At 41.7% G+C, this 14947-nt stretch overlaps 1 protein-coding gene across 1 annotated transcript in view; it reads right to left on the bottom strand.

Moving 5' to 3' along the window:
* Window positions 1-14947, bottom strand: part of sipa1l3 (signal-induced proliferation-associated 1 like 3) — a 97307-nt gene continuing 82360 nt past the window's right edge. Inside the window, exons 12-25 of the mRNA XM_037677513.1 lie at window positions 14743-14841; window positions 14486-14661; window positions 10690-10941; window positions 8488-8661; window positions 7901-8025; window positions 6420-6535; window positions 5896-6326; window positions 3468-3695; window positions 3011-3173; window positions 2759-2933; window positions 2523-2672; window positions 2161-2287; window positions 915-996; window positions 1-778 (exon numbers count right to left, since the gene is read on the bottom strand). Of these exons, the coding sequence (XP_037533441.1) occupies window positions 590-778; window positions 915-996; window positions 2161-2287; window positions 2523-2672; window positions 2759-2933; window positions 3011-3173; window positions 3468-3695; window positions 5896-6326; window positions 6420-6535; window positions 7901-8025; window positions 8488-8661; window positions 10690-10941; window positions 14486-14661; window positions 14743-14841 (2487 nt within the window). The 3' untranslated portion in view covers window positions 1-589. The remainder of the gene's footprint in view (window positions 779-914; window positions 997-2160; window positions 2288-2522; window positions 2673-2758; window positions 2934-3010; window positions 3174-3467; window positions 3696-5895; window positions 6327-6419; window positions 6536-7900; window positions 8026-8487; window positions 8662-10689; window positions 10942-14485; window positions 14662-14742; window positions 14842-14947) is intronic.

Genomic DNA, 14947 nt, shown 5'->3' with positions numbered 1-14947 from the left:
CGTCTCTTCAGGACAACTGTGATAATGTTGATGCATGAGAATTGTACCACACAGGCATCTGTCTACAGCACCACATCTGTAGACCTTCAGTTACTTGTAGTGCATTCTGGGAAATGCAGTCTGTAGATGTGTTTTGTTTGAATTGTTTTGTGTTTTGTTTGAATTGTTTTGTGTTTTGGCTGGTTTGCTGCACAGACAGTGTTAGGCCTCTCCAGGTGATGTAGAGTTCTGTTAAAACAGTCAGGGTCTCCTCTCCCGGTCGCTCCTGTGGCATAGTAACGTATTCTTATTCATCGTAAGTACAGTGAGATGTCTACACTTCAGTTTAGAAAAATAAACGGGGCTCAGAGAACAGAAGGGGGCGGGGAGGGTCGCTGCCCAGACTTTCTGGGGGTGTTGCTTTTTATAAATCCAGCTGGTCATTTTGTTATTTTCTTTTTTTTTTGTCACTGTCTCTGGTTTAAGGCAGTTCAGTGGGAGCTGAGGGGTCGACATCATTGCGTCCTCTGCCGCACCTGTGAGTGCAAAAAATCATGGGAACTTTGGGTTTCTCGCAGGCCTGAACTTGACGGTTCGCTGCATTGGTCCATCACTCCCTCTGTGAGCTGCTGTGTGTCACGGCGCAAGCCTCGTGGTCGCTTCCAGTTTTGATGTTGGTGAAGAGCACGCTGAACTTGCGCAGCTGCTCGCTGGCCGTCTGGCTCTCCTCCTGCAGGCGCTGGTTGTTCTCTCTCAGGTTTGCCATCTCTGCCAGCAGGATGACTTTATCCTGCTTCTCCTGGTGGTCGAGAAGCAGAGAGTGAGGACATAAATAATGGCTGATCCGTTTGGTATGTTTTTCCTGCAGAGTGTGTAATCCAACATAGTGCTGTAAACATTGCACATAACATTACCATCATATTCTTTTGTCTCACCCTTTCTAGATCATTGTTCAGTTGTTTTAGCATCACTTCTAGGTGGTAGAGCCGACCGGACACGTTGTTGGGCACCTCATCGCTGTAAACACACACAGCACATGTTACTGAGATCTTTTAGATCACGCCAAACTCATTACAACTCTCCACTGTCAGCAAGGGTGTTTGCAGATCACTGACACAAACTTTCACACAAGTTTATTAAAGAAAAACCCTCACGTCCTTAAAAACAGAGTTCAGTAAACAACCACAAGGGGGCAGCACTGGGATTAAAAAGGGTCTAAAACCATCGTATTTTATATCGTACATGACACGTGTAAGTAGCATCAGTCCAAATATGTCTAATAAAGTGAAAAAAACAACATAAACAAGTTGTTTTGCTATATACTTTGCATCTATTACGCGTTAACGCCGACAACTCGGAAATGTGGGCCGAACCCAGAAATGTGGGCCGATGTTGTGCCAAAAATCGATTGGCTGCCAAATGGTGGCCGTGCACGGGAGGACTTTAACAAGAATTTAACAAGTTTAACACTTAAAACAATTATTTGTGTGGTCGACTGTATAGTAAAGGTGTGTCTCAGTTTAATTTTTCTTTAATAAAAGGACTTTAAAGGTCAAATCAGCTGCATTTCAAAAGCATTCGCTGCCTCGATGCTCCGGGAGCACGCAGAGGCAGGAAATCAGGAAGGAGGAATGCTGCACATTTCTTTGAAATTGAACAAGATAAGCAATTCAAACGATTATTTGCTTGCTCAACTTTATAATAAAGGTGTGTCTCAGTTGAACTTTTACTTAATAAATGCACTTTAATCGTCAAATCAGCTGCATTTTGCCAGGGCGGCGTAGAGAAATGAAGCCAATTTGATGGTTGCTCCAGGTGAGCTGGACAAAGGTGGCAGGCTTTGGCAAGCCAAATGTGTCATTAATAGACACTTTTATCTATTACATGACACAATGGCATACCATACTACTTGAGTGCCATCTAGTGAGTGAAAATGGTAGTGTTCAATATTTTCAATTCGAATGAATGAAAGCAGTCGTATCTCAGCCAAAAATTGGTTTATAAATATGAAAGAAAAAAAAACGTAAATAAGTTGCTTTGGTGTATAAGTTGCACGGCATGCAAATTATGCAAAAAACTGCAACTTATAGGCTGGAAAATATAGTAAATGTTCAGAGGAGAAACATTAATGTTCTACTAAATTCTGTCAGTTTCAGCTTTCTAACAGCGAGTCACACCTACCCACTGAACGTTGGTGTGGTCCGTGGTGTCTGAGGAGTCTGAAACTGGACCGGACTCATGACTGGTCTCGTTTCTGGACCTCCTGGCTGCGGCTCAGTCAGTGATATGAGGGAAACCGCTCTTTGTGCTGCAGCAGACACATGATCAAATGCTCAAAAAGATAAAACACAGCAGATCTTTTTATTGTTAGAAATCTACAACATGACGCAAGTGAGGAATGTTACAGGTTGAGATTTTTAAATTAAAAGTAAGAAAAGTGGGTGATAAATGCACAGTCCCTCTTTTCTTTCTCAGGAGTGTTGGTTAAATATATCAAATGCTACGTTTAGCCAAATCAAATCTGCATTTGTTCCTCTCCTCACCTTCGTAGGCTTTAGCAGCATTAACCAGGCTGGACCACTCCAGTCCACAGGCGGTGTCAGGGAGGGGCATCAGCCCAGGATCGAGTCTTTTTAGAGGGGGAACTTTGTCTTTCACTTCTGTAAGGGACAACTCTGATGAAGACAGCGGCACTGAGGACAGAAAGGAGGAAACAAGCTGCGTGAAGAAAACCAAACTGGAAAAGTTTTCAATCTGACACACGTCAGCCGTAACTCACTCTTTTTGCCCTGCGTGTGGTTGGAGGAGCTCGAGTGTTTGCGTGTAGGCAGCGTGCAGGTGAACAGCAAGTCGGTGTGGGTCATCTGGTTCTCTGAGCAAGCAAAGCTGGCATCTCTGCGCCCGCTGCACAGTGACTCGTCGGAGAAAGTGCGTTGCAAGGTGTGTCTGGGAGACTGTCAGGAGGGAAAGTCGCAGAGGTCAGAGTTGGACAGAAACACAGCTGAGGGGTGACAAACGAGGGATCACTCACCGGATCGCTCTGTGACAACTCTCCTGGGCCGTCCATGATGATCAGCTTCTTCAGGTCGTCTTCGATGGTACTCTTATATGCCCGACGTGGAGAGCGCAGGTCCCTCAGTGATGCTCGGAGCCGTGGTTGTCCAAAAACGTTTTTTGAGTTTGAATCGACCTGCCTGGTGAGACAAGACACTAATCAGATATTTGTGTATTTTTTTACAGTAACCAAAGACAATCAGACCTAATGGTTTTGATTTGAACTATATTTTTCTAAAGCTTTGAGACATGTTTGAGCCTGTTTCATGCTCTCAATTACTTTTCTATTGCTAAGAAAATAGCATCACATTTTACAACTCTGGGTCTTGATTTCTAATAAGAACTTCCATTTCGTTACTGTACAGGATTTAGTTTTACACCGCTAAAGATCTGAAATGACCAAATCTGATTCAAGTTCTCGATATCCGTCTTACTTCTTGTTGCTGCTGTCAGACGTGAACGTTTTGGTGGTGTTCGAATGTGACGACGTGTTGTCTTCTGTTTGTCGGGCAGCTGGTTTGCTCTTTCCGTAAAATGCCTTGGGGGCGGAGCTGGATAAAGGGGCGGAGTTCATCTGAGATGAAGTGGGCGTGGTTGTAGAGGCTCGGACAGGCCGTGCTTTCTCTGCTGTCGGAGTCTTGTAACCCTGTGGTGTGTACGCCCTTTAAAAGCAAACAGAGTGATGCAGAAATAATGAAACAAATTTAAAAAAATAAAAAACAACACATTTTAACACAGAAACTGGACTGATCAAAACAAAGAAAAACAGCTTCACTTTGAAAACAAGCAGCAGCTTTGGTAAAAAGAAAATACAACCCTTTTCAGTTTTTCAGCCGCTACAAGTAAATCAATATCTGGACATTTTACAAAATCATATAGTCTTTTCAGGATCTTAAAATTAGGTAAATAGATGCTCAAATCAACAGAAAAACAGAACATGTGACATTTATTTAGTTAAAAAAAAAAAAAAAAAAAAAAGGCTAAAATTCTGAAGCTGTTGTGATTACACAGCTTCCTAAACCCTTTACAGCTACAAAAACAGTGTTATTAGTCTTTTGTACATCTCTCCATTGTTGAGAAATTTTGGCCCACTCTTCTTTACAGTCTTGCTCCAGTTAATTGAGATTTGCAGGGATTTGTATCTGCACGGCCATCTTAAGGTTCTGTCAGTGTTTCAGTAAGGACTACCTCTGCACAACTAAAGCCCATTTTCTAGGGGTGCTCCTTAATTTTGGGAAATCAGAAATCGGCCGATACATGAGAAACCGATTTTACCGATTTTTTTTTTAGTTTTAACAACAAATGTCTGAACTTCATTTATATTCCAGAGCACTACCTCATGGCCAGTTAAAACAAGTTTGGATTGTTTCTAGGATATTGTTCAAGTGTATGTTTTTCAATAAAATAAGGATGTAAAATTGAAGGTGCATTGCGACCTTATAACACCTGACAGTGTCGCTTATAAAACAAAATCGTATCGGCAGTCAAGACTTTTTAGAAATTGGTGATCGGCCAGAAAACTGCAATCGGTGCACCCCTACCATTTTCCCTTTATTTTGAAGGTGGAGGCTTAGACTTATGAGGTATTCATGATAAAAGCATTACATCATGTCAGGATTACAGTACAGTACACCAAAAAGATGTGATTATAATGAGAGTCAATGGGACCAAATCAGGCCTTAAGGCAGATCTCCTGTTCTATACACCTAGCGATTGTGTGTGTGTGTGTGTGTGTGTGTGTGTGTGTGTGTGGGGGGGGGGGGTCCAGCAAATAAAAAAAAAACAATATTAAAAAACAAACCCTTGCCAAGTTTCATGAAATTAGTCTTTAAACTGACTGATATATTGAAAATTAAAAATAAGAAATAAGCAGAATGAACAGGTTTGGTCCCCTAAGGTGCTTAGGGGCCAAGATGGTGTTGAGGTGGGACAGCCGATTTGAGACCAGAAAAATCACAGGTCCAACTCCCACCATGCTCACATGTCACGGTGTCCTTGAGCAAGACGCCTAATCCCTAACTTCTCCCTGGGCGCTTACATATGTAACTGCCCACTGCTCCACCTGGGTGCATCTCACATGTGATGGGTTAAATGCAGAGAACTAATATCATCACTGTATGGGAACATACAATGATGACAACACATAGCACTTTCTTCTTCTTCTTTGAGGGTTAAGAGTGGGCTTAATTTTTCAAAGACTTCATCATCGTTCAGTAAAAAAAAACCCAAAAAAACCCCACAACAACAACAGTCTAATATGCTGTTGTCCATCTGTTCTATTTATCAAATTTAAAGAGCTGCTAAAGATCACATGTATATTTTTAATAAACATGATTAGAATTTAAACAATATTTATATTTTAACTCTAAGTACAGTTACAATCTGTAGAAATAGATCAGCTTCACAAAGATAATATTTTCAGGCAAATTTATGGACACCAAAGCAAACCAAAGTCTTGCTTACAATACATTTTGACAAAACGTACACAACTCCTGTGCAGACTGCAGTGTTAGGGTTGGAGACACGAAGGTTTTAAACACTGATTGCTTTAATCCAACATCAAGCGTGTGTTTGTGTAAGCGTTTAAATTGCAGGGTTCCCACAATAATCTGTAGGTTTCCCAGGGATTATTCTGCTGTAATGCTCCATGTACTCCTAAAAAATACCTCTATGGGTTATTGAAAATAATCCAAGAAATACAGGAAGTGGCACTGAAAGTTTTAGTTAAAATAAAGATAAGAAGTGTCTTATTATTACTTGGGAAACATAAATTTGATGAAACTAGAAGCAATAAACTCCAAGACTCTGTTGAGTTAATGTCGGCTTCCTGAAACAAGAATGTGTCTCATCAGAGAATCTTACCTCGGTTTGAAAGGATCTTTTTTCTCAGTGCTGGAGCCTGGAAGTGGGAACGTCTTTGTCAGGTATCCTTTGGTCTGACTGGCAGCAGCTGCAAAAACAGGGGAAGATTCTCGTCTCTTTGCCTCCCCACCTCCGCTGCTCCTTCCCACAGACTGCTCTGGGATGCCGCTGTAGGTTGCAGGACTGTGTGTGAGCTTGTGCGACTGGCTGTTGGACATGTTTCCATGGTGAGCGTTGCTGTAGTGAGTGGAGGCGTCAATGCCGCTGTCATTGGAGCCTCCTTTGTTGAGAATGTCGGGGTTGGGATCCACTAGCTCGCCTCCTCGCTCTCCTGCAGGGCCCCCGTCGAACCAGCGCTCGTCGCTGTGGCCGCTGGATGCGTTACTGGACAGAGTGTTGCTGCTGGAATGGCTGGAGTACTGAGTCTCACCCTGCAGGGGGCACGAAGACATCAGACAAATGGACTCGGTCAGCGAGGCAGAGAAGGTTATAGATAAACAGTTAAGACTGACGATGAGTCTGACCTTCGAGTGTCTGTTCGGAGAGTCTTTCCCCTGGATATCCTGTCTGGTTAGTCTCCTCTGCCCCCCTCCGCCACTTGGACCTCGAGATGATGATGCTGGGACATGCCAGAGGGGTTCTAGACAGAAAACATGCACATGCAGGATTAAATAAATTACACTCATGGCTAGCAAAGAGGATTAAATACTTACAGCACATTTAAACACAGACCTCCCCATTGCACAAAAATCACACTCAAATATCGTTATTCTACGAGACAGAAATCAAACTGAAGGGTCCAAACAACCTTTAATCTAACAACTTTAAAGGAGATATTAATGAAAACATTAATAAACAGTAGATATCAAACTATAATAAATAATTATACACCAGAACAATTACATCCTAAACAACCATTTCAATGTTTTGTTCCAACCTCCTGGATCTTTTTTTTTTTTTGCTGCATCCGATTTCTGAAACCTGCAGGTTTCTAACATCACATTAGTTCATAGACTTTAGTTATGTCTGCGATTAAGTCCAAAGAAAGAAGACACTGTTAATAGGCCTGTCATGATAACAAGTTTTGCTGGGCGATTAATCGTCTCAGAAATTATTGTGATAAACCATAACATTGTTATTGTCTTACTAATTATTGTAAAATTTAAGAAGAAATGTTGGTTAATTTTTGTGTGTAGTAACATTTTTGATCACTAGATGGCAGTATAAGACTGTTTGAACTGAAGGATTGATAGTGAGGGAGCGAGCAGCGTCTCGAAGAAAAATGGGAGGGAGGCCCCTTGACTCTCGTTCCTTTTTTCGGTTCTCAACATGGTGGACGCTCGGTGTGGTTTGAGCTGTTTAACATAGCATTTATCACACAAAGCTTTTAATAAAAATAAAAAAATAAGTAAACAAGTTCTCAGCTTCTTTTTGCAGAGAAAAACAACTTTTTACACCAAGGCACAGGTTTCAACTGTGAATTTTGGAGCTTTGACAAGACGGAGGTTTTTTCCCCCAAGGTTGGCCTGTTAGCTTAACTCGTAGCTTAGCTTCTCAACTTAGCTGCTTTTAACGATCCAAAAACACGATTTTGGACGTTAAAACAGATTTTAAAGAGAAAGGGAGGGGTCAGTAAAGAGCACCGGAGTTGAGCCTTTTGTCTTCCAGTGTCTTCAGTAGAAAGAGAGAGAACAAGAAATGATAAAACCAACAAATGAAAATGAGGTCGATAATTTTCATTTATCATGCAATTCATTGATTTAATGTTTATTGCGACAGGCCTAACTGTTAAGAGCCAGTGATTAAAAAAAGACCAGCAAAACAATATAATAAAATAATAAACCAAGAAAGCTCTACAAAGCTCGACATACAGAGCACTGAGTGAGCAACTATTTGGTTAAAATCATTGTTTACCTCAAAGTAATACATGAAGGGCACATTTATTCAATTTGACTTGTTTTTATAAATAACAATTTAACATTTTGTTAAACTGAAGCTGATGTACCTGTTTTGCAGCGTTCCATGGTGCTGTCCTGGCTCGTGAATCCTGATGAAGACTCTCCACTGGAGATGAGGTCCACACTGAGGTGGGGCTCGTAGGGCAGCAGGGGGCGCTGTACTGATCCATATCTATATAGATTGAATGAGATGAGAGTGATAAGCAAATCTGTTTATGCACGTTTCTGAAATAATACAACTAAACAATAGCGTTTGGACAGGAAAATTCTTCATCAATAAGTCTGGAAAGATGTACAGTCTGTAAATGATTATTGGAGGAGATCTTCAGTTTCTGTTCTGTATCCTGTTGGCGGTTGAATAAACACGTTTTTCTGGTTGGGTGAGATGTTATCAACCTCCACACTGCGAGGAAGAGCCACCCACACAACAGATCCTTTCTCTGGAAGACGGTGTGTTTACACATCTCAAGCTGCAGACTCGAACGAGCCACGTTAATCATCATCTCCTTTAAACTGATATAATCTGCCTCCAGCACAATAAACAGGTGTTATCAGCAACATTTGGCACGTTTAGTCAAGAACTAAGAGGTGATGGAGGAGAGATCAGAGAACGAAAAGCCTCACGTGTACTCACCTGTCGGGTGAAGGCTTGTAGCGTACAAAGGGGCCTGGTGTCATTCCAGGTGACCCCATGGTGGCGAGCCCCACCAGGCCTGAGGAGGGGGAGGAAAAGCTGGCTGAGGGGTTTCTGCTGTACGCCATGCCTGCAGGTGACAAGCTGTAGTGGTTCTCAGGGTAACTCACTGGCCTAAAGGAAACAAGGGGCGGTGGTTAAACCGACTGTAGAGATGCATTTGAATAAAACTGGCGCCCAAAAAGGCTGAAATAAGTGGGCAGTGTCACACCAGCTCACATTACAGCGTACATGAAGTGAAAATGCATGAATCACAGTAAATAACACCTACTTGGGCCTAAATTGTTGAGTTTGCTCAAAAATGTGTCTTGTTTTAGCGGGTACAAAAACTGTCCAATAAGTTTTTTTGAATGTCCAGAGGACCAGATTGAACTTTTTTGGATGCCCAATCAGTTGTCACAATAAATATGTTGTTCCAGCTGAAGGTTTGACAGGAAGAGTCAGCGTCATCCACCTATGTGAGTTAGCCTGAAGATGCTTATTCAAATGTAAAAATATTAAACCTTTAATTCTGTTTTTAAATTTCTTAAAAGCTAATATTATAGAGAAGCCAGTTTAGACGGCAATATAAACAAAAATATCAATAAAAATAAAACGTAGACAGATTAAAGGCCAGTTCTGACTGTAAGATCATAAACTGAATTTTCACACTGAAGACAAATGAAGTCACAGACTAAAGACAATCTATGAAGCAAACCTGGGCTGGTCAACAACATCTACATATAAACTGTTTCAGAGTCTGATTTGATTCCAGTTCCTGAACGAAATCTAGTATTATAGATAGGAATGCATGATATTATCGGCATGGTATCGGTATCGGCCGACATTAGCATTAAAGTTAAATATCGTACATCGGCCATTCTATCAAAATAACTCAATGATATAAAAGACGCTGTTTTTGTATGACAACCCAGTGACAAGGATGCCTGCAGCGGCAACACAACGTGATGACGTCATGCGCATCTACCTGATCTGATCATGGCGGAGAGGAAGAAGTCTATAAAAATATCGGTATCACTTATCGGCCAAATATGCTTTAACATGTCGGCCAAAAATTCAATATTGTGCATCCCTAATTATAACTATTCTGGAGGTTTATAGGGTGGAACTGCTAAGAATGTGAATGCAAAGAATATCAGATAAATCAGGAGTTTTACAAATAATGATTCAACAAGCACAATGAAGATGGCGGTTTAAAAAAAAAAAAAAAGATTGGCTTCAGAAACCTGAATCCAGTTATCCTGATGCATGCTCAATAATCCAGGTAGAAAAATCCAAAAAAGTTCAATCTGGTCCTCTGGACATTCAAAAAAAACAAAAGCAAAACAAAGCAAAAGAAATCTAGAAACGTTTCGTCTCTCATCCAAGAGACTTCCTCAGTCTGAGGTGCTGTTTTCAGCTCAGTCTCTTAAACTGGACTGAATCCAGTTAGTTATGCCGTGACACACATGAGGGGAAAAAATGTGAGGAAAGCGATCAACTCCTCAAGAACCAGGTTAGTAAAACAGATCGTTTCATCAGGAGCTACTTGAAACCAACATCAACATTTGTCCGTACAAATGGCTGTAAACGCTTGATAAATATCAGCCTGACTGCAACTCATGATAGAAACCATGACTTCAAAACCCTTGAACAGAAGATAAACACGCCATGTAAGTAAAACAATAAAACAACGTGACACCACTGAAAACCACACAGTCTGATCTGATATTCCGACATCTGTCATTAGACATATACTAATTTATAAATTATTAAGACTGATCCTATATTGTTTTTTAAAACCTGTTGATAGTCGACATAAAACAATGCCCGGGTGTAATTTGTGCAGATTAACCTCCTGTCTCGAATTTATCATTGTCCTCATGTAACTATTCAGACAAATTTATATTACTTATTATGGGATTAATTAGGAAAACCAGGAAACTGCTAACTGGACTTTAAGATGAAATATGTAATGTAAGTCATGTTGGTTATTTAAAAAAAGGAGAATATGGGTATAACATTTTTTTTAAAAACAATTAAAAAACAAATGTAAACTGACAGCTTTTTGTTTTCTGCCATTTCTTAAAACTCGTTCATTCCCTTCGTCTTGTGACTATTGCAAAGATCTGAGGCAGTCTAATCTAAAGTAGGTGGGAGTACCTCTTGGAGGCGAGGTGCTGTGGTTCTCTGTAGGGAGCTGGCATCAGGGCCTTGTGTGAGCGGGGCAGTGGAGGAGGTGGGGCACCAACGGGGGTCCAGCGTTGTTGGATGGGAGCACTGTGGAGCCCTGGAGGAATGGGTGAGCTTTCCCATCTCCAGGTCTGGCGAGGGGAGGGTCGATATCCTGCTGCCAGAGACTCGGGCTCAGGTTTCTGCTCCATGGTCTTCATCTCATACTCCTCTGTGCACCCCCTAATGAGAGGACAAGACGTATAGAACAGAACTTTGTACTGTAAACATCTTGCACTGCATGTCCATCTACAGTGTACAACCGACTCAATAATGGTTTGAATACTTTGTTACTTTTATTATAACATTTTCTGGATGCTCAAATGTAAACAGACATGCTACAAATCTCACTAATGAGCTCTCTTGAGACCAGTGGGTGAAAAAAATGATAAAAGGAAGCTGATTATTGTCACATCAAGTCTCCATATTACTCGCTGTGAGATTGATTCTGTCTCGTGTCTGTGGGTGAGAAAGAGTTACAGATCCTTAGATCTCATCTAGAAGCTCCACATCACTAATACCGACGACACCGTGCAGTCATGCTCGACAAAGTCCATGTCTTGTAAATGTCTACATTTCTTGAAATAACAAATATTAATTCTTCTGGCTTAAAAACAAATGCAATAAGAACGTATTTAAATGAAGGCAAGTTGACTATCATTTTAATCAATAAACTGTAACCCCCCCCCCCCCCCCCAAATGAATGTACTTGCGACCTGTCCAGGGTGTCCCCTGCCTCTCGCACAGTGACTGCTGGATATGGGCACCAGTGACTCCTGTGACCCGAAAAGGAATAAGTGGATAAAAATAATGGATGGATGGATGTAAAACCCAGATGGAGGGGTGGACATCTTTATCAACTCAAGACTCAAACCAAAACACCTAAAATATGCCATCATTTTTAAGTAGCCCCTGACGAGTTGATCACTCCGTATATCAATGTTTATATCAATGTTTCATCCACAACTATTACCTGAAGGCAGCTGGCATTAAATATGTAGATGAGGAGACAAAAGGAAATGAGCAGAGTGATGAAGTGTTCAAGTGAGCAAAAAACTAAAATTTCAACATAGGCATGGATGTGATTAAAAAAAGAAGTGGGACTGCAAAGTGATGGATGAGGGGAGTGTATTGGATTAACAACACTACACTAATATACTGGGCTTATGTCTGTAAAATATCTGATTATAGTTTTTAACCACTGTTTATAAACTAGCAGTCCAGGAGAAAATATTTAATCGCCTTGTGTTATTTAACCCAAAGTCAGGATCCCACTTCTAATCAGTTTACAACCACAGAAAAAGAATCCTAATTAATAATCATAAATCACTGCCGTTGGATATTTCCCACTGTTGCTCAATGTTCAAATGATTAAACAGACTAAACACTTGAGTGAAACATGAATGTATCAGTTTGCTTCGTGAATTTACTCAGGGCATTTTACAGACAAAGAAAAATTGTTCAGTTTAAGAAAAAACCAGACATCAAATCAACAAAGAGACAACTGTTGGCTGCAGGTCTTCAGAAATGTAAACAGGATGAAGATGCACACAGAAACAACATGCAGATTTCTAGGGAAAAGCAATGTGCACGGATGCAACATGGGATAAACGCACTATAACCAGTGAATACTTCTGAGAGCATCAGTATGAACAGCAGGAAATACGAGCACATGTTGGGAATACAAACCTCAGAGAGAGCAGAGCCTACGTCTGACAGCGCGCAGTAATTCTCCCATCACATTAACCGAGGTGACAGCTGAAGCTCAACACGCGCGCACACACACTCAGAGCCACATCTTTTTCCGCCTGCATCCATCCATCTTGCGTTTTCGCAGCCTAGACAAAGCAGCGAAGACAGATCCTTCCAACTTTCATCTCATCTTTTCTCTCCTCCGCCCACTCCTCTTACTCTGGGTGGTGTTGAGATGCGTCCTCCTCATCGAGAGCTCCTCCCAGCCTTTCTCTCCTGCTACCACACAGACCCTCCCCCCTTCTTTTCCATTTGCACATGGCATGCATTTTTAATTAATTACTTCCGCTCCGTTTATTTATTTGTCCTTTTTGTGGTCTTTTTCCCCCTCTACAGATTTCAAGCCCCTAATCTCGTGCATTCTGCTCGCCTGGCGCACAACAGCTAACGAGTCAGTGAGGATGAGAGAAACACAAGACTCTAAATTATCAGCTGCTTCAAGGCCACAGCACATAGTGTGTGTGTGTGTGACGGGGTTTCTACTTAGAGTAATTAAACTGCCTTCAACATTAAAGGAATCTAACCACTGTGCGATCACACAGCTCACCACAATTACAGTCTTTAGGTGCTCAGAAAAACGCAGTGTGCCTATTTTTTTTTCATGAGGGTAACCATTCTGTGATGCCACATTAAGGGCGTTGGAAGCATCCATAATGTGGGGGGGACACAATGATGTGTGTAGGTGTGCGCGCGCGTGTGTGTGCGCGTGCACGTGTGTGCGCACGTAAAAAAAAAGGTGTTCACTAGTGAATAAAAAAGCAGCATTTCACCTAGATTTCCTTCAATTCCACACATTTAAAACATGTTTCTCACCAAGTTTGTGTAAATTCATCTGTGGATTTTAAAGACATTTTAACTTTAATACACTTTAATACAGAGCGTCAGATCGACACTAATTGTCTTTATAGAGAAATTAAAAACATCACCACTGGACTTTTTTTTACTTGTGTTCAACACTCCTCATCTAAATGATGTTTCTCATGAAGCTTGAGGACAATAAGGTGTGGGGTTTTAACTTCAACTTCAACTTTAATGCACCTGAACACACAGCGTCTCTTCCACCTGCAGCTACAGCATCACAGTTAATGCTGACAGTTAATGCTGAGAGAAGATGCTACAGACGTAGCTCCTCTTCTCTCCTCCTAACATGAATATATGTTTATGATCAACCCCCTGGTCAACCACTGCCCACACTAAGCTGCTAAACTGGCGAGCGAGTAACACAGGTACCTCCACCTCCTTCACCTGTGCACGATTTCTACCGAGACAAGAGGCAGGAAGGGACCGGTGGAGAGTTGGAGGTAACCAGGAAAACCTGGAGTGGAGTTTTAGTAGCTTGAGTATTCTCCTATTAATCAAGTGGAATGGATTCGTTCATGAAGAAAGAGAAACTGCGCCGCCTGAACTAATGTTTTATAGTAAACGTGGGGGGGTACAAATGAACGTTTTTTTAATGTGGGGGGGACTTGTCCCCTTCAAATATAATGGTTGCGACGCCTATGTGCCACATAAAGCTGCTTTATTCCGTCTCACTAAATACCTGATGTGTAGACAGAAAAGAGTGGCGGCTGAGAAACTGTTGGCAAGATTATGACACAGTGGATTAGATAGGTACGAGGGAAAGAGACAAAGAACAGCAGATTTAGCCAATTCATGTTAAACAAATGCTATTTCTGTCTCGATGCCTTATTCTGCCCGTTTCCACTCCAGCTACATATGACTGTTTCTCTGTTAGCTCGCTTCCTCTTTTCACACACTCCCACACAATATCCTCCCAGAACACTGGAGTCTGGCCACTACCTCGCCAAAGCTTTTGTGTGTTAAGGTGAAAAGCATCTTCAGCTCATTGTAGCTCACTAGTCCTCAATACAGCCCACTTCCACACAGCCCTCTCCTCTGCCTTAACATCTGTATTTATAGCTGCTTACAAACCACTCGCTCATTATTTCAGCTGTTTAATGCTCTGTGCACACACCTGCGCGGTCCGCCCTCTTCAATCGGAGGAATGATGACCACTTTCACTGTGACCGACGTCCTCAGCAGGTCAATCATCTGCTCGTGAGTCAGCGTCACAGCGGCCACCTTGCAGATCTCAACCAATCGACTGCCTTGTCTCAGTCCTGCCTGCCAGGCGAAGCCATACTCCTCCACCTGAAAGGAGAAATAATAATATGTTGGACATTTATGAAAAAAATCAGCCACACACACAGAGATCTGCTCATCTGACGTTACCTCAGCTACAGTGCCATCTAGGCGAACGTGAAAGCCCAGCTGTCCCAGTCCGTTTCTTCTCAGCGTCATATCCACCGTCTCACATCCCACCGTCAGCGACTGGACAGGGGAAACGCACGATGCTTACACTTAGAGTATCAAACAGACAATAAAGCATGCACCTCAAAATTCCACTGACATGTGGAGCAAATAAAAAAAATGTAAC

The sequence above is a fragment of the Nematolebias whitei genome, chromosome 6 (genome assembly GCF_014905685.2).
Source record: "Nematolebias whitei isolate Nwh7 chromosome 6, NemWhi1, whole genome shotgun sequence".
NCBI lineage: Eukaryota > Metazoa > Chordata > Actinopteri > Cyprinodontiformes > Rivulidae > Nematolebias > Nematolebias whitei.
The sequence above is the reverse complement of the archived record's forward strand: the minus strand, read 5'-3'. Positions and strand labels throughout refer to the sequence as shown.